Raw genomic sequence first — 24,765 nt, 5'->3', positions numbered from 1 at the left:
ATTGTAAAAATTTAAAATTTTAAAGGATCAATTACAAAAATTAAAACTTTGGTATTCGAATTGAAAATTGACGTCAAGTTTGAAGTAAACTATAATTAAAAAAAAAAAGAAAAAAAAAAGAAAAGGGAATTTTTACATTTTACAGTTACAACGAGCTTTGGCTTTTGAATCTAATCCTCCATTGTCCCCAGAGATCTGAGCAAGCCAGATTCCTCAGCGAATCGTTCCAACGAGCTGAGTCATAAACCCGGCGAGCGACTCAGTGCGGCCTTTGGAGTCTAGCGCAGAAGCTCACTGGGCAACCGGAAAAGAGGACAATGGATCCCGCGAACACGCCGCTTGGCAGAATGCTAGTGGAGGAGATCACTCCCGTTGTCATGGTGCTCTGCACCCCTCTCGTCGAAGAATCTTGCCTCAAGAACAGCCTCTCCTTCGTCGAGATGCTCAGCCCCTTCTGCTCCTTCAACAACATCGACGGTAATCCCTACCTCTCTCTATCTCTATATTTATGCATATTTATGTGTATATGTATGTATGTGTATGCTAGGATTTTTTGAGGGTTAGATTTGAGAGGAATTTGATGGTTGCCTGTGTGTTTGGATCGTTTCCATTTGTTGCAGTACCTGTACGGACAGCGAGTGATCAACCCTACAGGCTGCAAAAGTTCAAGTTGCGGTTGTTTTATGCATCTGATATTCGGCAACCGAACTTGGAGGTAATTGTTAAAAGTACCGTTTGGTTTATGTAAATATGTAGGAAATGTAAGAGAATTGTAAATTCGAAAAACCTAAGCCTCCGCAGAGCTGAGCTTAGCGGAGCTGCTTAGCTTAGTTAGAGACTAGCATAATATATAGTGAAAGACTCATTATATATGGAGTGAAAGAAATGCGAGATGCTTTGTGGACCTTGGAGGAGCTCACGTCCTTTTTCTTCTTTACTCTTTTCAGTTGGACAGCTGCCTGGTTAGCTCCGTTATTGATTAGTTTTTCTGACTTTCTTGTTCTCTTTTCTTCTCCTAGTTAGGCATTCTCTTGTATACTTCCTGTGTATTTGGTATATACAATATTACTTATAAAAAAAATAAAAAATATAATGAAAGACTCATTATTATGGTTTACTTGCTTTAAATTTTCCTGGCAACCAAACAGTTGGGAATTTAGTAGTTGATAGCTCGTAAAGCTTTGAATTTGGAGCTATTTGCATATTATTGTGAGAGAGGGGGTCTATGGAGGAGAAACATTAAGAGTTTGGAGTTCCACTTGAAAACAATCCTGGATTGAGACATGTAATATGCTAGTTGTCAGTTACAGTGTCTGAAATTTCTATGTGCAACCATGAAACAAATACAGGGATATAATGGAAGTATCATGTTTTAGTTCAGGTAGACATTGGTCTTCCAAATGTAGCAGCATTTTACATCTTTAATTGCAAGAACATGATAATATCTCTTTGTCAGTATATTGAGTTGTCGCTGTCTGAAATTGTGTATTTGTACAACTAGGTAGCAAAAGAGCGATTGAAACAGGTTATTACTCAGGCTGGGGAGAAAGATGACTTGTGTTCGGACCCCCCTCACTTTAGTAATCTACTCGCCAGTAAGTATACTCATATTAGAGAATCTCAGTAGTAGCTTCCAATTAGAAGAATCATGTGAATGGACAATAGTCAATTTATAAGCTCCTGCATGGCAATTTTACTGTGGCTGGTTTCTTTTGGGCCTTTTGCTCTTAGCAGCTGTCTTATGCCTCATTTCTTTTTATTGTTGTTAAAAATTATTCAGTACAGGTTATTGTGTCTTTAGTCAATACTTTGATTATAGTACTTTACTTGTATAATTAGTATATGGATGAGCTGTAATAGTTTTTCAGGATAGCAGGTTTGGTGAACAGCCATTTTTGTGTTAGATTTTTATAAACGATGGCTTCCCTTTGCAGGCTCTGAATCTGGAATTCAACCCTCATGGTTCGAGTATTTCAATAAAGAGCTCGTACGGACCATGTCTTTTTCGGACCATGAATCTTTTGACCATCCTGTAGCATGTAAGTGTTTTACACGTGTTATAACATTTTGTTCCTTTTCTCCTATCTACTTCTAAAGCTTAACGGTTCTATTCCTTTCTATGAATAGGATGACAGTACTTAACAAAGAAAAAAAAGAAAAAAAAAGAAAAGAATTGGAAGACAGTTATTTGATACATATAAAACTTCACCGTCCAAATTGCAGGCCTTTTAGTTGTTTCTTCGAAGGATGAACAACCTATTAACAGATTTGTTGACCTCTTTAACACCAACAAATTGCCTTCTCTTCTTAATGATGGTGCAATGGACCCGAAGATCTTGAAGCATTATTTATTGGTGCACGATAATCAAGATAGCACTCAAGAGAAGTATACCGGTTCTCTCTCCTTTTTTTTTAATTTTTATTTTTTAATGTTTGAAAGTATTAGACAATGATTTTGTGAGATTATACTAGTGATTTATACTAGTTAAAATAAGGAAAGCACATAAATTATGTATGCCTATGTCTCAGTCATTGAAGAGGAGAAGAAGTCCAAAAATGACGGTTCTGCTTCAAAGGTTAAGGGGAAGAGGGAGCTCAGAAATTTGGAATACTCCATTAATTTTTAGGCTAGAAGCCGTGGCTCTGGTAGGGTCAGTGGTAGGGTGGTGTAGGTTTTGCATAATGAGCTTAGGGTTATTGTGGGTTTTTATGGGGCATCAAGTTTCTTTATGATTCTTTGGTTTCTAGGGTTTGCATAGGGTCTTTTTTGTGGGTTTTTGAGGGTTTTCCTACATATACTTTTGTGTACTTAGAGGCGCATTGCTCTTTTTTTGATATATACAATATTACTTATCATAAAAAAAAAAAATTTATGCATGTCTATGAAGAGAAAAAAACCTAATTGTTATTTGTATTCTGTATAACATGATTCGAAATGAGGTGAACTTCCAAACCGAAAGCCTGAATTAAGTTAAGTGAGTAATTTATGTTTTGCCCCTCTGCACTTTTTATAAGATTGAATTACTTATAAAAAAAAAATTCTTGGGCATACAAGTATTAATGTTGAAATAGAGCTCATTTAGGAAATTGAATAATTTGAAATAGTTTTTTCTAAGGTGTATTTGAGTTTATCTATTGCATCACTCTATGAAGATGTTCAACTCTTGACCTGAGACACATTGTCACATATTTTGTTATGCATTTTGATAGGAAGTTAAATTTCTCGCTTTCACACTCAGACTTGACTCAATGTCTTAATGAGAAGACCTAATTTAGTTGGATGTTTTTGTATAGATTTTTCTACTATTGCAAGTTGTGGCTGCTTTTCAAACTCCATCCCATATGCCCATTGGTTTAGCTGTTAGTTACAGTGTATAATATTGGCAGTATAACTTTTTTTGAGGTAAAATTTTGCTGCCTATCTGTATTCACTTATGTGAGCTTTATTATTTTCCCCCTCACAGAGCAGCTAAGATTTTAACAGAAATGAGGAGTACGTTTGGTTCAAATGAGTGTCAATTACTTTGCATTAATTCTTCTCCCCATGGGCTCGTTGAACGTCCAGAGAATCCTTGGGCTCCTTATGTAAGTTACTTTACTGAAGTAATTTGTTTTGTCTTCACCTCTTATTTAGGAGATGATATTCTGTGGTTTTTCATTATTGTATGAAGTCAGTAATGTTAAGGCCATAGTCTCATCTACTTCTGTGACAGAAATGTGATCCTTCACCTAGTCAGTGTCTTGGTTGCTTCCTTAACATTGATGACTTTAATAAGGTAAATCAATTATCACCATAGCGGATCATTCGAAAAAGTTATTTAATTTGACTATTCAAATATTTGCTTGCGTCAGAAAGATTGATTGTGGAACCTTTTTGAACAAACTGGGAACAGATAAAAGATCTCATGCAAGATTTATCATCTAAACACATCATTCCTTACATGGAGCAAAAAATACGTGTGCTGAATCAACAGGTATTGTATATTGAGTTCTTGAGTTCATACTTGATGGAAATCTTGTACTTTCTCATGTATAATTGCTCTAAAGTTTGTTGTTGTTGTTCTTCTTTCCTTTTCATATTCTATTGTGATTAGGTTTCTGCTACAAGAAAAGGTCTTAGAAACCAAATAAAAAACTTATGGTGGAGAAAAGGGAAAGAAGATGTGGCAGATTCCCCTGATGGCCCTATGTATGCTGTACAAATATGCTAATCTCCTGCCTTTGCTTGCTTCTCATTTCTCTTGCTGTGTTTTCCTAATTTTGTTTTGACATTTACTGTTGAAGGTATACATTTAGCTCCATTGAGTCTCAGATTAGGGTTTTGGGTGACTATGCCTTCATGTTACGGGATTATGAGCTTGCATTGTCAAATTATCGTCTAATTTCCACAGATTACAAGCTTGACAAAGCCTGGAAGCGCTATGCTGGTGTGCAGGTAGTTTCAAATCTTTGATTTATCATTGCTGTGTCTTTTAGTTGTTTCAATGATCGTTCTGTGGGGTTCCATAAGTGACTTTCTGGGTGTTGTCTTTCTTGGGGGCTAGCCTGGGGGACAGGTTTGGTGTGTTCCTTCAAAAGCCTTGATTTTATAAACAGAAATGGTTCTGTTTGTGTAAGGCCTGGGGGACAGGTTTGGTGTGTTCCTTCAAAAGCCTTGATTTTATAAACAGAAATGGTTCTGTTTGTGTAAGGTGATTGTGCATACCACGTAAGAGGCCTTTTGTATAAATTGATGCAAGGGTATTACATTGGATTGTATTTTTCTTGAAATGGTTTTCTCTTGGAAGTATTGAGCTTTACAAAGACGATTTGAGTAATGGTTTGCTTTTATATCAACCAGCAATTTTTGCATTTCTTCCTTGTTATGTTGGGTTCCTTTCCTCGCGCTTTAAACCCTTGCAATCATCTCCTTGGCTTGTAAACTTAGATCCGGGCACCAATGATCTGAACAAGCACATAAAGTAAAACAATACAATGATCATTCATTTTTTATAATCCTTCACGTCCACGTGGAGGATGAGTCCATCAAATTGGGCTGAGGAAGAGGAAAAAAATAATTGAAGCAGAACCAGTTTCTCTAATTTGCTTAACAAAGTTGACCAGATACTATTCCCAAGAGAACTTTGCCAACTAAACCCCATAAAAAACTGAAAAAACAATTACTCTATAATTTTTGAAATTTGGGTAGACATCAATTTTTCCCTTTTTAACTGAGCAACTGGATAGACATCATCAAAATCCTTTCATATAGCATTTCATGTTCCACATGTAGGAGATATAAAATCCTTTCTTATTTTTGTTTACAAATCCAAGGATTGTGGCTTAGAGCATACAATATCTCTTTATTTGTATCTACTTATCAAAAAAAAAAAAAAAAAAAAATCTCTTTATTTGTTTCTACCTTTTCTAATTTGATTAAGTTGATCTAACCATAGTGCTTGTATTCTTAGCTGCACCAATGAGTATGCAACTACATTTACAAGATTTTCGGCTAGCTTCATGTGGTGTTGGTTTGGACATGGGCATTGACATGTGTTACTCTAGAGTGATTTATATATCACGAGTATTTCTCTTATTTTTTTCTTATTCTCCCTTGTTCTTTCTTCTTTCTTTGTTTTATTTAAAAAAAAAAACTCTGTATGAGAAGCCTAATGATCAAATATACTTAAGTATATCAAAATTAGCCATATGTTTGAACCTCTTTTGGTGTTTTAGTTGTCTAAAGCTTGGTTTTGATATCCTTGGGGCATGCTTTTGCGGCCTGTGCTGTTATTTTACTTATTTTCTGGTTTTGCCTATCTGCCAGAAGTTCTGTTTGATTGTTTCTTTGATTGTGTCACTGATTGTATTATCTCGTTTAAAAGATTTCCCCATTTAACATTCTTGGCTTCTCTCTTGTTCTTGCAGGAAATGATAGGTCTTGCATTCTTCATGTTGGATCAATCAAGAAAGGAAGCAGAGTATTGCATGGAAAATGCATTTAGTACCTATCTAGTATGTTTAGTTTGTTATTGCTTTATCCCACTTGGAAGTGGAGAGCGACTATAATTGTTTGTTTTAATTTTTTTTTTTGTTTTGTTTTTTGTAGCATACATTGCATATCCCTCTTCCATTGCAACAATTCCTTTTGTAGCTAAGCATTCTCTAAAGAATATCGATTAGAGGATTTTTTTACCTTTACTGTGAATTTAAATTGAAGGTCATCAAGTCAAAAGTCTTTTGTTTCCTACCCCTTGGTTGGGATTATGAGCTGGTGGAAGATGCCATGGTGTATTGGGGGTGATACGGCAATTCGCAACAGTCATCGGCTATGTTGGAATTTTCAGAATTCATTTTTGATCAAGGCCTCATTGACATCCCTCTTGTTTGTGGGAATTTCACGTGGTCCAATAGAAATGATAATGTTTCCTGCATGCTTCTTAATTCTTAGGATCTCATGTGTTGCATTGCTCAACATGCTTCTTAATTCCTTTGTTTCCTACCAAGTTAGACGAAGCACAAGTTAATGGAAATGATAATGTTGTGTTCAGACTCTCCTGAAAGTAGGCAACCAGTCAGTTTGTACATTTGGTTACCACCTGGTCTGTGTAATAACTTAGGTTGATCCTTTGTCAAGCCACGGTATTTTCTGGTTGTGTGGATGGTTATGTTGCAAACTGGGCATCACCCCCGTAGAGTTTTTGTTTGACTGCCATTGTATGAGGCTGCTTTTGTATATACATGTTGTTGTTGCAAGTTTTTCTCTTCGTGTTTGGGCCTTGATGGATGTTCAATGACATTAAATTGATATTCATTGCAGAAAATTGGGCCATCTGGTCAGCAAAATGCGACAAGGTGTGGTCTTTGGTGGGTAGAAATGTTAAAGACAAGAGATCAGTATACAGATGCCGCCAGTGTCTACTTCCGTATTTGTGGTGAGGTAAAAATGTGCAGTCTTATTCAAACTAAGATTGAATGAGAAATTTATTTCTGGTTTGTAATAACTTTCATAACTTTCTTTTCTTAGGAGCCTTTGCATTCAGCTGTAATGCTTGAGCAAGCATCATATTGCTATTTGTTGTCGAAACCTCCTATGTTACGCAAGTTTGGGTTTCATCTTGTTCTTTCTGGTGATCGCTACAAAAAATGTGATCAGGTATCTATCTTATGAAGATATGGGAAATGGTAGCTTAGCTTGCTAAATGTTTGATCTCCTTGAAAAATGCTTCGACCTTATGTCTTCCAGATTAAACATGCAATTCGCACATACAGAAGTGCTGTTTCTGTTTTTGAAGGAATTACATGGGGCCATATCAACGACCATGTTCATTTCCATATTGGACAGTAAGCTACCCAGACTTGGTGCATTCATAATCTTCATGAGTTGTGGTATGGGCTCTTTCTTTATAAACTTGTTTGGTTTAGGTGGTATGGTATTCTTGGGATGTACGATCTGGCTGTCAAACATATGTTGGAAGTCCTGGCCTGTAGTCATCAGTCCAAGATAACACAGGAGTTTTTCTTGAGGGACTTTCTTCAAATTGTTCAGGTGAGTTGTATTCTAGTTATCATTCTTTATGATTTTTTTTCCCTGTATGTTACGCTCATCCAGTAAGTGACCTTATAACTTCAGCCTCCAACCATTCTTTGGGAGAGGAAGTGCTATTTGTGTTCAGCCCATAGGCATGTACAGAGTTACAAGAATTTTGCCAGCCTGCCTGGTTCAACTGGGTTTGAACTTGACCCTCGAACCCATTGAAAATGTTTGAGAAGCTTGAGAAATAGGAAACTGGAAATCCTTATTGGAAAATGTGTCTATTTAAGAAATAGGAAATAGGAAAAAAATACCCATTAAGATCCTGATTAGTAATAGGAAAAAACCTTCTAGGCTAAAGCATCTACTACTATTTCTGCTTTCTTTAAAAATGGGGCAAAAAAGAAGCCAATGGTGCTTGCACAAAATGATCTTTGCTCCCCACATTCAATTAAAGTTGGAAGGTAAGGTCACAACTTCAATCCCAAATGGATGTGTGAGTTGTATTTGCTTATCCAAAAAATTGTATAAAAAAAATTATTTTATTTATTTAATGAATTTAAAGTTTAGTACTTTATGCATTTCATTGAACTGACCATCAGCCATTTGAACATTTACCTTTTCCTTTTCAGATCTTTGTGAGCTTTGCTGAATTTTGACTATTTTTTTTCTTGGGTAATGTAGAAAACAGGTAAAACATTTGAGGTATTGAAACTTCAGTTGCCCAAGGTCAACATCTCTTCACTTAAGGTCGTTTTTGATGATCATCGAACTTATGCATCACCTGCAGCTGTAAGTTGAATTATGTTTGCTAGTAATATTGACATGTAGATTTATTGTTTATGGTTTTTGGAAAATGCTTCCTCCCCCCTGCCCACCTCTTTTCAATTTGTCTATGTACTTCACATCTCTCTTTTCCCTCCCTATTGGTGTTGCCAATTGCATAGAGAAGTTACAACGAGAAGTTACAACGAGATTTCTTATGGGGTAGGCTTGGTGAAGAGTTCAAATTATATCTAGTAAGTTAGTCGAAGGTTTGTTCATTGATCTATGAGGGATGGTTGGTGGTCCAAAACTTGTTTTTGTTCAATCGTGCTATTTTGGGGAAGTGGTATTTAGATTAGAGAGAAGGCTTATGGAGGGTTTGAGTGGACTTTAAACATGGAAGCTCTTGAGGTGAGTGGTGTTCTAATGAGGTCCATGGATTTCATGGGGCAAGATTATGGAAAAAGTATCAAGAGGGATTGGGGGCAGTCTCTAGCCATGCCAGGCTCTAAGATTTGATTTTGGCATGACTTGTGGTGCGAGAATCAGACCTTTAAAGAAGCTTTTTTGGATTTGTTCAACGTCAGCAGGACACTGCATGTCTGTTCCAAAAACAAGAGCCCCTTAGTGCCTTGGGACATGGGTGGGGGACAGCCCTACACACAGGCAACAACAGCACTGTTTCTACAAATTAAGAATCGAATCTTTTTGTTGCCTTGTTTGCAGATGGAAGACCTGTTGATATGGTTTACCTGCATGAATAAATGTAGGACATATATTTGAATGCTCACTCGGGTTAGCAGTGTTAGAAATGTTGGTGTTGGGAGCATAACAGAGGCAACCGTAGGTTCATAGATGAGAGTAAGAGGGAGGCGAACCTCTTTTCCTATCTTGGCTAGGTGGCAAATTTCTTTGCTTCCCCGGTGGGATACTTAATGCGTTAGCTATCACTACATAGGGCGATACACACAACGCCTAGTATCCATTGTTTACGGCTAGGACTACTAAGGTATATTCGCTCCCCTAGCTTTCAAGTATTGTTTGTGTTGAGGATGCTTCCATGGTGGATCACTGGAGTTTTCTAATGATTCCCATAGGTTGAATGTAAGCTTTATTAGAGTAGCTCACGACTAGGAGGTGGATGTCTTTGCTTTGTTTTTCAATTTGTTATACTTTGTCAGGTTGAGACTTGGAGGTGAAGATAAGCTTTGTTGGGCCCCTTCCAAGAGAGGATTCAACTTTAGATCATTCTACTATGTCTTTGTTCCCAATGAGCAATCCTTTCCCTTGGAAGAGAATTTGGTGATGGTGGATCACTTGAGTTTTCTAATGATTCTCATCGGTGGAATGTTAGCTTTATCAGAGCAGCTCACGATTAGGAGGTGAATGTCTTTGCTTCGTTTTTCAATTTGTTATACTCTGTCAGATTGAGACTTGGAGGTGAAGATAAGCTTTGTTGGGCCCCTTCCAAGAGAGGATTCAACTTTAGATCATTCTACAATGTCCTTGTTCCTGATGAACAATCCTTTCCCTTGGAAGAGTATTTGGTGGAATTAGGTCCCCATGAGAGTTGCTTTTTTCATTTGGTCGGCCGCCCTCAGGAAGATCCTCACATTGGATAACCTTAGGAAGCGGTGTGTCTTGGTGGTTAATTTGTGCTATATGTGTAAGAGGAGTGAGGAGTCTGTGGATTATCTTCTTTTACATTGTGAGATGGCTATGACCGTATGGAATGCTTTTAGCTGTGTTGGTTAGCTAGGGTTATGACAAAAAGAGTAGTACCCCTTTTCACTTGTTGGAGAGGGATGGGTAGTAGTCTTTAGAGTACGACAGTGTGGAAGGTGGTTTTGTCTTGCCTAATGTGGTACTTTAGAGGGAGAGAAATGATAGAAGTTTTGATGACAGTGAGATGACGTTAACAAAACTAAAGTCTTTCTTCTTCAATGCTCTCTACCATTGGACAACTGCATTTAGACTATATGACTATATTAATGTGCCTATTTTTCTTGATTTTGTTGTTTGTCATTCTTGTCCTAGCTAAATGTTACTCTTGTATACTTCTTGTGTACCTGGGTTGCGCATTTGTGCTATTTTAATATAAAATCTTGTTTACTTATCAAATCTTCCCACCTATTTTATGTCTCTTTTTCCCTTTCCTGTCTCTGTGGTGAATCGCATTGAGAAGATTCAACGGGATTTTTTATGGGGGGGTTTCAACGACGAGCCTAAGTTCCACTTGGTCAGTTGACACGAGGTTTGTTCTCCGATTGCTGTGGGTGGCCTAGGGATTCGGAGCTTGCGTCTTTTTAATCAAGCTCTTTTGGAAAAATGGTTATGGAGATTTGCAAATGAGGAAGAAGCTTGGTGGAGAAGTATTTTGGTGGCAAAGTATGGGGTGGATTGGGGGGTGGTTGGCGTTCTAAAGTTTCTTGTGGAACGCATGGGGTGGGGTTATGGAAACACATTTGTAAGGGTTGGAGGTCGTTTCAGGGCCATTTTAGATTTGATCTTGGATTGGGGGTGTAAGTTAAATTTTGGGAAGATATTTGGTGTGGCGAGATGTCCCTCAAGGAAGCTTTTCCTGGTCTTTTTAATATTGCTAGCAAAAGGGATGCTGCCATTGCGGTTATCCGGGAGTGCTTAAATGGTATGGTTCACTGGAATGTTACCTTGACCCAGAGAATTCATGATTGGGAGGAGACGGTCTTAGCCTCTCTCTTTTCGCTCTTGTATTCGTTATCGATTCGTGGGGAAGGGGAGGATCGGATGTGGTGGATCCCATCAAGAAAAGGGAAGTTTGAGGTTCGCTCTTTTTATAGGATGCTTGTTTCTAAAGAGTCCATTCACTTCCCTTGGAAATGTATTTGGCGTACAAAGGCTCCTTCGAGAGTGGTGTTTTTTGCTTGGTCGGCCGCCCTTGGGAAATCTCTCACTTTGGATAATGTACGGAAGAGAGGTATTGTGGTGATTAATCAATGTTTATGTGAATTGGATGGGGAGTCTGTGGATCATCTCTTTCTTCATTGTGGGGTTGTGCGCAAGTTGTGGGATGTTATCTTCTCTCGCTTCAACATGTGTTGGGTTATGCCTAGAAGTGTCAAGGATATGTTTGCCAGCTGGTGTTCGGGTGGAAGAGCTAGTAGTGCCGTGGTGTGGAAGATGGCTTCCCTTTGTCTTTTATGGTGCCTTTGAAAGGAGAGGAATGCAGGATGTTTTGAGGACTTGTCGAGGAACCTTGAGGACTTTGTTCATTTCTTTTTGTACACTCTCTTCACTTGGACTGCAGGCTGGCTTGCTTCTTTAGTGATTAATTTTTCTGATTTCCTCTTTATGTTCTCTTCTTCTTTCTCCCCTACTTAGTCGCTCTCTTGCATACTCCCTGTGTATTTGGGTTGCGCCCCTCTGCGCTCTATTAATGCATTAATACTTATCAAAAAAAAAAAAAACTTATATCATGATCTTCTGCCATTTTTTGTATATTTCCTGTATGCCTGAGGGCGCCTATGCTTTTTATAATCCTTCTTTGATTACCTATCAAAAAAAAAAAAAAAAAAAAGAAAATTATATAATGATCTTCTGTATGAGAAGTCTCACTTCTCAGTTCACTGGTTTGCTTAAATATGGCATTTTAAAGTGGTTTTTGACTTTAGTTGATGGGCAGATAGTAGTTAATGTCATTGTTGATTTTAAACATTCCAGGCTACTGTTGGAGAAAGTTTGTGGCACTCTTTAGAGGAGGACATGATTCCATCGTTGTCTACTGCCAAGACTAACTGGTTGGACTTGCAATCAAAGCTTATCCCCAAAAAGTACAGAGAATCAAATGTTTGTGTGGCAGGAGGTATGAAGGTGATAGAATTTTATATGAAGTTGCATTATCAAACAATGTCGCATCATATTACTTAATAAATGAAGTAGCATCACATTACTTTTTAATTATTGTTATGCAACGTTTAAGGGCAAATTAACAATTTTGTGCCCCTGGGCTATATAGATCGGGTGGTAGAGAGCGGCCATAAAACGTAGACATGTACCCCCTTTGTCCCATTTTGTTTGTCCATCTTTGTAAATCCAACTTTTTTGGGGGAACATCAATTATTGCTTCCACTCCAAATAAAAATTCCATTACACTATGGGTCCTTCTACTGTTTGGCAACTGTTTTCAAAAACAATTTTCTCTTCTTGGAAATGGAATACACTTTCAAAAATTAATCCAAACAGGTTTTCAATTGTAACCCTCACAAAAAATAGTTTTCATTTTTTCGTTTTCAGAAACACTTTTCAAAACACAATGAAGAACATAAAAAGGTTTTTGTTGATTATTTTCTTGAAAACATATTTGGTAACTAGTATTAAAAAAAAAAAAAAAAAAAAAAATATATAGAACCAATGTCATATATCATGGGTGGGTGGTCGTTGGAACAGTATGGCGGCGGATCTATCTGATGGTCACTGTGTGGCTGCCAACCGTGAAGGCCAGCCTCTAACAGGCCCAGTTTTTTTTTCCTTTTTTTTTTTTGGTTTTTGATATATTGATATTCAACCATTTGCAGAAGCGGTGAAGGTGGATATTGAATTCAAAAATCCACTGCAAATCCCTATTTCCATCTCCAGTGTTTCCTTGATATGTGAGCTTTCTGTAAGATCTGATGAAATGGAATCTGGTTAGTTACTATCAGTTCTTATTCAGATATATTATTTATGTTTTTTCATTGTCCAAAGTATCCTTATTTGTCAGAAAAGCTATGGCTTCGTTTGATAAAACTTTTTTTTTTTAAAAAATAAATAAAACCCTCTAAAAAGCATTAGCAAGTGGAGCCAATAGTTTTCTCATTGTTGGTGCAGATGCGAGTAGCAAAACTGCAGAGCTTCAAAATGATGATGACTTTATAAATTTGACCACCAATAGGTATGTCGCTGAATTTTTACATCTTCTATATATATATATAGGTTTTTATCAAAAATAAGGTTAGCTTATTTCTGTGGTGGTTTTCTCATACCTCATTGTGTCTGCAACTACTAAGGTGGATCTCTCCATGATAATTGCAGGGATATGAGCTCTGAAAATTCTTCATTTACTTCATCTGAAGTTGACTTTTCGTTAGGAGGGGGTGAAACAACTGTGGTGAGTGGTTGATGGGAACAATGGAATAAATGCATGAAAACCTCTTTTCTGTTCAAATATTTATATTTATTTCAATCTTGCTACCGTAGAAAGTCATTGCCCAGTTTTGGCCCCACCAAAGTGGCGGCCTGGGAGAGGGAGTTATTTGGGTACTGTGCTAAGTGCTTACGTTCATCAGTTTGCTTGTAAGAATCTGCTCTTTAGAATTGAAACCATGCAATTGTGCATGACAGCTCAATACTTTTCCCATTTAAGCTAGTACAAACAATGGGAGTGTAATTTCAACGCATTCCAAACTAAAACAGACAAATATGAAGAAATTGTGATAACAGGATGCATCGATCAATCAAGAATTGGACTCTACAGCTGGCATTGCAGCTCTTTGTACAATAAGTAAAAAGATAAGCATGTCCTAGATATAAGACGTTCTGATTTTTATCGAAAATTATTTTAAAAGGCTTTAATGGTTTAAAAAATAAATTTTCTAATTAAGTCTGATTTTTCTCAGAAACTTCAAGACTTATTGAAATATGGGGTTGCTCAAAGTCAGCCTTAAGGGATTGATTTGGTGGGGAATGAACTGCTTAAAACATATTTTGAATCGAAACTAGTTATACTTGTTTGAACAATATGTCAAGTCACTATTTTTTGTCAGGTACAACTAACAGTTACTCCAAAAGTGGAAGGCATCCTGCAAATTGTTGGTGTTAGGTGGAAATTGTCTGATTCAGTAATTGGTCTTCACAACTTTGACTCTAACCATATGAAGAAGAAAAATACGAAGGGAAAAAGGAAAGCTAAACCTGCTCCCCGTGACAACCTGAAGTTTATAGTGATCAAGGTGCACACCCTTCCCTTCCTTATCCCATTCTCCCATCCCCCAGTGCTTCTAGACTAAGTAAAAGAGCAACTTTTTATTTTTTCTCTATTCTCCTAAATGTCCAGGGTCTACCCAAGCTCGAGGGCTTCATTCATTCGCTACCTGAAAAGGCTTATGCAGGAGATATACGGCATCTTGTTTTGGAGTTGAGGAACCAATCAGAATTTACTGTGCAGGTGTGATAATTGCAATTCAATGATCCTTACAATAACATGTTTCTTGTATCTGTGCTTACCTTGAGTGTTCAAGGAAATATATCTGTTGACATTTTTGTGGCCATTCATATGTGCTTTCAAAATTTTATTGTTGTATTACACTTTTCCATAAGCGTAATTTGGCTACAAGGGCATTCATTTCTTTGAACAACAAATGTAGCTTTGCTTGCCTATGTCTCAGGCTGGGGCTAACTGATCTGGTGGCATGTTTTGGTGTGTATATTATGCTTACTCATTTTATCTTTTGGCAGAATCTGAAAATGAAGATTAGTGATCCTAGATTCCTGAACATTGGGGATCAGGAAAATTTGAAAACAGAGTTTCCTTCTTGCTTAGAAAAGAAGAAAGCTTCTGAGCAAAGTGGTGTACATGGTAGTTCTAATAATTTGTCTCAGACTGTGTTTTTGTTTCCCAAGGTCAGTGATGAATGTTTCTATTATGTGTTGCTGAATTAGTAATACCCTACATTAGGAGGCAACTTTGGCTTTATGGATCACGTTTATCTGTCTTTCAGGACACTTCAATTCAAGGGAAAACACCCTTATTGTGGCCTCTTTGGCTTCGGGCTGCTGTTCCTGGATACATTTCCTTGTACATAACTGTATATTATGAGATGGGAGATATATCAAGCATCATTAAATACCGCACTTTGCGCATGCATTATGACTTGCAGGTTTGTGCTCTCTGAAAGATGGAATGCATTGGTTTGATGTACTTTTCTTGTTTTTTGGTGTAGGGTAGCTTGAATTAGGAAAGTAAGTTTTGGGGCTGATAGTTACTGAGGCTGATAATTACCAAGTTCCCTAGATAACATTGAGTGTTTTGTCAAGATAATTTACCCAGGTTCATTCTTAGATGATTCTGATTATTTTTATTTACTTGTGAAAATCTTAGTGTTTTGATGTGTTGGCATTATATGTAATCCTTTTTTTAATAAAATATCTCTTTGATAAGCACTATCTTCATATTTACTATGTATAAAGAAATTTGTTGGTGGGTTGGCTCAAGTGGTAAGGGCCTTGGTCTTGGTGGCATTTTCGTCAAGTCTAAGCTTTGAATCCCCTTGAGTGCAAACAATTCTTTAGGGTCCAGCCTGTCATTGCAGTCGGAATATTATTTGATCCGTGTGGATGGGGTGCTTTGCATAGGTCTGAGGTTTACCTGACAAGGATGGGTATACGAAGTGGCCTTGCCTTGAAGGGATTCCTCGTCATAAAAAAAGAAAAAAGAAAAGAGATTTGTTGGTGGGTTGGTGCTGTCTATGCTAACTGAGTGGCGAATCAGTTGATCATTTGTCACTTCATCGCTTGTTTATGGGAGAGTTGTGGTTATTGGTTTTCTTCTTTACTCGGAGTTCATTGGATGATGCCTAAAAAGTTACTGAATTTTGTTGAGTTGTAAAGGTAAGTTTAGGCTAGAGTTATTTAGGGTGCCGTCCTTGCTGGTCTAAAGTGGACTATTTGGAGAGAAAGGAGATGGGAGTATCAGACGTTCAATGGGGTTGAGCTTTCATCATTGAAATCTGTATTTATGAGATCATTATATAACTGGGTAGCTGCCTTAAGTGTCCTATTCCTTTTTTTGGGGTCTTAGCAATTTTTTATATTTTAGAGTGTAATTTTTGAGGTGGACCTATAGTATACAACCTGTGTACTTTAGGTTCTTTTTTCTATAAAGCTAATAAAATCTAACTCAAAATTCTTAACAGGTATTACCTTCATTGGACATATCATTCCAAATCAGTCCTTGTCCATCAAGATTGCAAGAGTTCCTTGTGCGCATGGATGTTGTCAACAGTACTAGCTCGGAGAGTTTCCAGGTTCATCAGTTATCATCTGTTGGGCACCAGTGGGAAATCTCATTGCTTCAGCATGTTGATACCATATTCCCTTCACAATCTTTAATGGCTGGTCAAGCATTGTCTTGTTTCTTCATGCTTAAGGTGGGTACGAGAGATGCACCTTTCGCTTCACTTTTTTATGGAATGATTTTTATTTCCTTTATTTTTTTGGGGGTGGGGGGGAATTTGGTTTTACTCATCTAATTATCACATACAACACTGCTAATTTTCTCATATGACATGAGTCTAGCTGCAATTTACCTTGCACTAATCATAATCTAGTTAGCAAGGTGTAGTTGATATGTTATGGGTTTTGTATTTTAAAGGGAAAATTTCACTTAACCCCCCTAAACTTAGAAACTTTCAATTTAGTTTATCCAATTTTAAAAAGTTTATAATCCTAATGGAGGACGCCAAAATATCCAAAATACCCTTATTTAAAAATAAAAATTTTAATTTTTTTTTAAAAAAAAAAAGAAAAAAGAAAAAAAAATTTGATGCCGAGCTAACCCATGACCAAGTCATGGATTATATATATTTTTTAAAAATTTTAAATTCTTGTAATTTTCAATTATTTAAAAATTAAATATAGGAGTATAAGAGACATTTCACTTATACTTCGTTTGATTTAACTCCAAACCCTAATGGTGGAGTGACATTGTAAGCGTTTTCAAGTTTGATACACTAAATTGAAAATTTTTTAAGTTTAGGGGAATGAGTGTAAAATCGCTGAACATTCTGAGGGGTTCAGTGAAGTTTTTCATATTTTAAATAATTTAGTACTCTTATATGAGCTCTTTGTATGAGACACATGTTAATATTGCAGACCTCATATCTTGGGATGCTTAAGCTTTCTGGTTTTTGGCTTACATGCATTGCCACTTTCTCTACCATTTGGCAGTACCCTTTTTTTTTCTTGCATAAATTTGTACAAATTGGTTTTTGCCATATCCCGTTGCTTTGTTCTCTAACTAAAAATACTGTTTCCACTAATTATTATTGCTGATTAAATGATCTCTTGGCACCAGAGTTGTAGGAAGTCATTAACTTCCCAAGACGAGATATCTACCCTTTCCCCACTCCTTGGAAGTGATGTAAGATTGGGTCCTGAGGGTAGTAATGAACCACTTTTTGACATTTGTAGCTCACCTCTGGCTGATTTTCACCATTGTGAAAGATTGCACCTGGGAATGTCGCATCAGGTTGATTACTTTTTCATGCTATGTACTGTCTTATTTTAATATTTCAGTGCAACATGCACTTGTTGAGATTGTTATTATTTGGTATCATTTAAGGCAACTAGCACTGTAGTTCTCTTGCAATTGGTATCTGAATCATTTCATGATTAGTAATCAGGGTTATATTATCTGTTAGTCGAAGTATAGACCTGTCATATCTTGGTTGCATTGTATTTGTTCTAGCAACTGTGTTCATATGTGATTCTTGTGCAAGGATAAAAGAATAAAAAATAAACAGTAATAAAAGGCGACAGAAAAAAAAAAAAAAAAAAAAGACCTGGTTCACTATTGCTGAGCTGCCGAATATCCCCTTAATAACATCTAATACTAACAAAAAAATGGACCTGCATGCTTGAAGGAGAGGGAGATTCATTTCAACCAACCTGAGATTATCATTTTCAATATTACGACACCCACACACACACACAGAATCATGTGTGACACGTTGAGCACCCTTTTTATAACTCTGTAAATTTGCTTCAATAACCTCAGGGTCTTAGTCTCGTATAAGGATTTTTGCAACACTAAGACTCAAAGGTCTTATGTAATCTAGATGACAAAATTGCAGATTGAAAGCTAACCTCAGGTTTCTCTTCATTAGCGATTAAGAGTTTCTGATCCAAGTTTAGAAGCTTGTGCATTTTTGTTTGCTGGTTTGTTGCTTTACTATATAATCAAAATTTTATTTTTGCATTGATCAGGGAGACCCAAACACAGTTGACTTCATATTGATCACTCGGCCCGTGAAGGATAACATCATTCCTGGGGTTTCCAATCCGCCACATCTTTTTTCTCATCATGCATGTTACTGCAGGCAAGTTCCAGACCGAAACTAGGGATTTTAATTAGAAATCTACAATTAGTACTAATTCTTATTCTCTTTTACTATCATTTCCCTTTCTTAGATTTTATTATACTAACTATTTTTCTTTTTATTTTTTCTAATGTATAGCACTTCAAGCACAAGCCCGATATCTTGGCAAGTGGATGGGCCTCATACGCTATATCATGACTTCTCTGCCTCCTTTTACGAAATTAATTTAAGGATGATTATTTACAACTCAGCAGATGCTGTTGCATCCGTACGCATTAACACCTTTGATTCCACCAATTCTAGTGGCCATTTAAGTGAAGGAACTACCACTGTATCTACTGATCCCTCTGGAGACCAAGCAGGGTGGCGCGATGCTTCGGTTGTGAATGACATTAAAGTTACATCTGATGTCGGTGGATCCCGAGCCGGAAAGTCATTGTCAGTTGAGAGTGTCCCCCCATTCATTTGGTCAGGGACGAGCTCTACCAGAATCCAACTTGAGCCTATGTCCACATCTGAAATTCCTCTTCAGATTTGTGTATTCTCTCCTGGGATATATGATCTGTCAAACTACGTTTTGCATTGGAAAGTTGTATCCTCTAATGACCCAGGAAACCAGGAGGGAGCAAGTCGGTCTTCAGGAACATGCCAGGGGTATCCATATTATCTTAGTGTCCTCCAATCATCTTGAAATTTTATCCTGTGCTGGTATTGTAACTTTGGCAGTGTATAGTATTTTAATGTATTTTTCACAGCAATAGAAAGTGTGAAAAAGATAGTGAAGGTAGGAAAGGAAATTAAATTCTTTTTTCTTTTTTAATTCTTGCAATAATAATAGCGCTTAAAAAAATGAATTTAATTTGTTGCCGAATGATGTACAAGGACTGACCATTTTTTAATAGAGAAATTTGAGCTATTTTTATTGTATTAATGATGCTTTGTGCAATTTGATCTTTTTCCTTGTAAATTTCTCTCCTGTTTAAATGTATATTACGCATGTCGGATGTTGTATGTAACGCTTTCACTCAAAATCTAATAATAATTTATTTAAAATTTAATAATGATTTTCACTGTCAAACCTTTTAAGAAACTTTTATAAAACAGTTTTAAGCATGATTAGCTCTACAAGTTGAAGCCATAAAAGAAAAACGAGAAAGAGAAAACGAATATAAGTATTACTTTTCTATAAATATTTTACAATTTTTTGTGTCGGCTTTGAAGTATTATGTGTTTACACGTGCAAGAAGTTATTAAAAAAAATTACCTCTAACATCTTCCAGGCACACGTACGCATGAAAAAATTGTTCAAAAATGAAATTAGATTTTGGCTAATGGTGAAAACTTGAATTTCCAATCTCATCCCACAACTTGATTAGAATACTATGAAATTATCCACACGGTTTTGAGCTCACTTGGTGATGGTATAATTGTTTCCTTTTCGTTTGTTTGTTTTTCTCTGTTTTGAATATGTGAACAAATTACGTTAATTAATCTATCCTTTTCAGTACGACCAAGATAGGAGAAATCCCACCCAAACCAAACGCGACGTCGCGAGTCGCGACCAAGTCTCATCTTTTTATTTAATATTTTAAACAAGTTCCCTTTCCCATAATAAAACACAGAAAATGAAAGAAACGTAAGACACCCTCCCCTCCCGCGAACGCGTTTTCCAGCTACACTTGTACATATCTTCCCACGCACAAATCTCTTACTCACCCCAGAACGCAATTAACGAACCTTCCATTTTCCCCTGCTGTTTGTTTCCTCCTCTCTTTCCATTTCCCCCAAAAAAAAAAAAAAAAAAAAAAATTCCATAAATACCCCTGCCAATGTCACCCATCCACGTCCATTCCCCTCCATTTGACTTCTCTCTCTCTCTATCTCTACCAATATTGATTGACCCAGAGCTGTAGTAGTTGAACCGGCAGACGGCAGACCCCATTTGACCAGACCCTCTCTCTCTCTCTCTCTCTCTAAACTTTGGCTTATATTCAGATACTTGATTTTCTCTTTTAACATCTAAGAAGAAGATGAACGATCTCTTTTCCGGCTCTTTCTCGCGCTTCCGAGGGGAGCCAGCATCACCTGACCACCATGTCATCGAGATGTCCGCCGCCACGCCCGCCTCCACCGGCGTCAATCTCAATAAGTTTTTCGAGGACGTGGAGGCCGTCAAGGACGAGCTCAAGGAGCTCGACCGACTCAACAAGTCCCTACGGAGCGCCCACGAGCAGAGCCTCACCCTCCACAACGCCAAGGCCGTCAAGGACCTCCGCTCCCGCATGGACGCCGACGTCTCCCTCGCCCTCAAGAAGGCCAAGGTCGTCAAGGTCAAGCTCGAGGCCCTCGACCGCTCCAACGCCGCCAACCGAAGCCTCCCCGGATGCGGACCCGGTTCGTCTTCGGACCGGACCCGGACCTCCGTCGTCAACGGGCTCAGGAAGAAGCTCAAGGACTCCATGGACAGCTTCAATGGCCTAAGGCAACAGATCTCGTCCGAGTACCGGGAGACCGTACAGCGGAGGTACTTCACCGTCACCGGTGAAAATCCCGATGAGAAGACCGTTGACCTTCTCATCTCTACAGGTCAGAGCTTCACCTTGAACTTTATAATCTTTTCGATTTTTTTAATTTAGTATTTTTAGATTATAATTACTAGTTGGATATTTGAAAATAATTTGGTAATTTCGAAATAAGTAGTGAATTATGTCTAATATTCATTTTCAGAGGTTTTGAAGACACATGGGATAATTTTGTGTTTGATATAATTCCGATAATGTTTTTAGCATTACCAATTACCAATTATCCTAGAACTTAAAATAGAAAATATATTACTTTTAATAGTATAATCAATAAACAATTATAAATTATATTATGATCAAATATCCATTGTCCCAACAATCAAGCTAATAAAAAATGATTAATTTTAATTGTTTAATCAGTAAACAAGTATGGATTAATTCATTACAGTACAAATTTTAGTAAAATTCTAGGATTGATATGATTAATAAGGGAGAATACTATTTTTTTTTTTTTTTTAATTAAATGGGTCTATGTATAGATTTGAGGCATATTATCAACACTGGATAATATTGAGACTAAAGAAAAATATGTGACGAATACATACAGGTGAGAGTGAGACATTCTTGCAAAGAGCCATTCAAGAGCAAGGCAGGGGTAGAGTTTTGGACACCATACAAGAAATTCAAGAGAGGCACGATGCTGTGAAGGATATGGAGAAGAATCTGAAAGAGCTACACCAGGTGTTCCTGGACATGGCCGTCTTGGTCCAGGCCCAAGGGGAGCAATTGGATGACATCGAGAGCCATGTGGGCAGAGCTAATTCATTTGTGAGGGGCGGAACCCAGCAGCTGCAGACTGCCAGGGTATACCAGAAGAACACCCGGAAATGGACCTGTTATGCTATCATAATTTTGCTGGTGATCATTTTGTTTGTGGTGCTTTTTACTGTCAAGCCGTGGGATAACGGCGGAGGCAACAACAACAACAATACTCCTGCTGCTGCTCTTTCTCCTCCTCCTCCAGCATCATAGTGCGCCGCTCTGCTACACGTTATAGTTCATGCTTTATTATAGTATGAGACTTGACCTCTTCATTTTTTGGTTTAACTGGTTTTTTTTATATAAGATTTTGAATTTGTGGGGGTTGAGGTTCGATAGACCTGGTTTTCATTGTATCATTTAGAGATATTGATATGGAGCTACCTAGGAGAGCATTGTACATTGTCTATATGATGGTAGGCAGGGCCAATCTTGTTTGTGGCGCACAAAAGAATGAAATGTGGCTAGGTCTCATTGAGGTTGTCTCACCCCTTTGATGTTAGATTCATTTTCCTGTAATTAGGTTTTTTGGGTGGCTTAGTTGTATCTTGTTGCTTGGTTGCCATGTGTATTCTTTATGGGATCCTCTCCCTTTCTATATGCATCTATTTATTTATTTTTGACGAGAAAGTATTTCACTCTTCCTTCATCCCATTCTCTAGTAATACCCAAATGGGGTTAAGTTGAATATTCTATTACTCAAAACTGAAAATATTGGGAGACAAGGTTGAAATTTCTTGCATTATTGGTCTTCCACAGTCCTGATTCATAGTAATTAGTTTCCCCATGTATCTGGGAAGACCTTGACTCATGTTCAAGGAGATATATATCTGTTTGTCCTTGTTGCAGCCATTGATTTGTGCATTCAAAGTTCTATTGCTGTCTAATACATTTGCATAGGCTCACTCTGGATACAAGTGCATGCATTTCTTTGAACAACAAAAACATGTAAGCTTACCTATGTCTCGGTCTGGGGCCAGCTGATCTGGCTGCACCATGCTTAATCATTTTTATCTTTAGGCGGTATCTGAAAATGAGATTAGCCATCCTAGATTCCAAAAACATTGAGAATCAGGAATATTTGAAAACAGAGTTCCCATCTTGCTTAGAAAGAAGAGAATTCTGAGAAAAGTCTTGTACATGCTAGTTCTAAAAACTCGTCTGAGACTGTGTTTCTGTTTCCATTCTGAATTGTCTTTGGCAGTTTATGATGAATTGGTAATAGGCTAATTTGGTCTTATGGATCACATTTCACTCTCTTTAGGCACACTAACTCGAGGTGTAACAAGTTTATTGCCGCCTTTTCGGCTTCGGGCGGCTTTGGCCTTCTGTTCCTGAATTTATTTCCTTGTACATCACTGTGTTTTATGTGACGGGAGATGTTTCAAGCATCATGAAATACATTTCCTTGTGCTTGAATTTTTGAGTTTCTTGTGGATCCTGACTTCCCATAGAAATTTCTAGTCCTTTTGGTCTAGGGAACTCTGGATAGTGAAGTTGTTTTGTTTGATTAATTTCTCTAGGCAATCTCCTTTGAATTTTCCTTCATATTCCAGTAACCATTCCAAGGTCTCTTCCGAGACTTCTTGGGGCAGGTATGTATCCATTATACAATCTGCTGCTTGATTCTGTAGTGGTAAGTTAAGGTAACCTGAGCTCTTAGGTACTAATCAAAGATTCTCTTGGCACACAATAGAATGAATATAAGCTGTGTCTTTTTAACGCCCTAAATGCTTAGACTTGGTCTCCAATAGAACAAAGACATTCTTATATAGAGAAAAAGACGATAACCCTAATTTATTCATGTGAGAATCACGTATGCAGGTCCTCAAACAGCGTTAGGATGCATAAATGGTCCCATCATGACGCCTTTAAAATTAAGGTTTTAACAGCATCTTTTGCCAAATAACAAAGGCATTAGGATAAGTTGCTGACGACACTCTCGAGTTGGTTCTTGTTTCTTGGTTCTTGCCGTCAGAGAGCAAGAAAGGAAAAAAAAGCCTAAGGAGGAGGGAAGTTCTTCCCTCCTCTCCTCCCCTCCTCTCCTCCCCTCTTCTATCCCTCTTTCCTCTCTCACCATGCTGCTTCTTACCGGTGATTTCTTTTTTTTTTTTTTCGGTTATTTCCACCTCTTTTGAGGTCTTATCCATTACCTTGTGCGATTTATCCAATCTCATCCAAAAATCACAACTCCAGCTTAACCTTCGACGCTCCACTGCCCCTTCCGAGCCACGGCAATGGTTTTTTCGTTCGGATTTGTCATGGGTCTCCGATTCGGTTTCTTTGAAGCTCGATTTGTCATCCTCTGGCAGCCTTGCCTCTCCACCTTCGTCTCCGGCATCATCTCTTCCCGCTGCTGCCTTTCGCTCAACCTTCCGACCACCTCGAGCCTCCGCAACTCCGCCATCTCCGCTTCTGTTGTTGCTGATTTCTGGATTTGGAGATTTTTTCTTGCTTTTTAATTTTATGCTTTGCCTTGTGTGGCTTTTGTTGGGCTTGTATTTTCTGTTACTTATGTTTTTTGTGTTTATTTTCGGATTTGTGTTGGTTACTCTTTGTGCTTCAGTCCCTTCAATGGACTACAACAGTGCCCATTCCGCTTCTATCACCTTCCGGTGGTATTGTTGGTTCATTTTGAGGGCTCGGATTTTGTCTGTGCCCCTTTAGCTTCTGTTACCGCCAAGTGCGGCCCTTTGAGAGAACCATGTCACTTGTTTGACCAATTTCCTACCCTTTGTAATTATTGTTGTACTGTTTTAGTTTGTTTAGGGTTTGTTGTTGGGGGGCCACCCCTTTTTTGTTGTTAGGATCTCCCATTTCTTCTTCCTTTCGGATCAGAAGTGGTAAATATTCTCTCTTATAGTCATTTTTTTTATTTGAAAAAAAAAAAAAAAAAAAAACTGACGAAACTCTCGGTGGCTCCACTAGACCATTCATGTTAGAACACTTGCACGACACTGTTGCTGACAAGCTGTATAGCTCTGCTGGATCAACCTCGTCGTGCGGGTTTCGCACGATGCCAATTTAAATTCGA

General features: G+C 37.8%; 2 protein-coding genes across 4 annotated transcripts; both read left to right on the top strand.

Annotated features, from left to right (window-relative positions):
* The first annotated feature begins 149 nt into the window (after positions 1–149).
* LOC132191337 (uncharacterized) lies at positions 150–19,321 on the top strand. Of its 3 annotated transcripts, none has more exons than XM_059606294.1 (28): positions 150–477; positions 621–715; positions 1,502–1,595; positions 1,935–2,039; positions 2,224–2,386; positions 3,465–3,585; positions 3,714–3,776; positions 3,894–3,974; positions 4,095–4,189; positions 4,285–4,435; positions 5,908–5,994; positions 6,800–6,919; positions 7,007–7,135; positions 7,226–7,323; positions 7,405–7,528; positions 8,198–8,305; positions 11,978–12,119; positions 12,832–12,942; positions 13,124–13,187; positions 13,328–13,403; positions 14,059–14,244; positions 14,349–14,459; positions 14,750–14,914; positions 15,013–15,171; positions 16,207–16,440; positions 17,367–17,540; positions 18,278–18,390; positions 18,529–19,321. In XM_059606294.1, exons 1-28 carry the CDS (start codon positions 318–320, stop codon positions 19,079–19,081), a joined length of 3,882 nt encoding a protein of 1,293 aa, XP_059462277.1. In that variant the 5' UTR covers positions 150–317; the 3' UTR covers positions 19,082–19,321. The 3 variants fall into 3 exon arrangements, with proteins under 3 accessions (XP_059462277.1, XP_059462276.1, XP_059462278.1); XM_059606293.1 differs by having other exon boundaries at positions 13,082–13,187; XM_059606295.1 differs by lacking the exons at positions 150–477; positions 621–715; positions 1,502–1,595; positions 1,935–2,039 and having other exon boundaries at positions 2,327–2,394; positions 13,082–13,187.
* A 704-nt stretch (positions 19,322–20,025) lies between these two features.
* LOC132191796 (syntaxin-121-like) lies at positions 20,026–22,352 on the top strand. The gene is made up of 2 exons (XM_059606897.1): positions 20,026–20,976; positions 21,520–22,352. The coding sequence occupies exons 1-2, from the start codon at positions 20,421–20,423 to the stop codon at positions 21,942–21,944; spliced, it is 981 nt and encodes a 326-aa protein (XP_059462880.1). The 5' UTR covers positions 20,026–20,420; the 3' UTR covers positions 21,945–22,352.
* Positions 22,353–24,765: the final 2,413 nt, after the last annotated feature.

The sequence above is a fragment of the Corylus avellana genome, chromosome ca9 (assembly GCF_901000735.1).
Source record: "Corylus avellana chromosome ca9, CavTom2PMs-1.0".
NCBI lineage: Eukaryota > Viridiplantae > Streptophyta > Magnoliopsida > Fagales > Betulaceae > Corylus > Corylus avellana.
The sequence above is the reverse complement of the archived record's forward strand: the minus strand, read 5'-3'. Positions and strand labels throughout refer to the sequence as shown.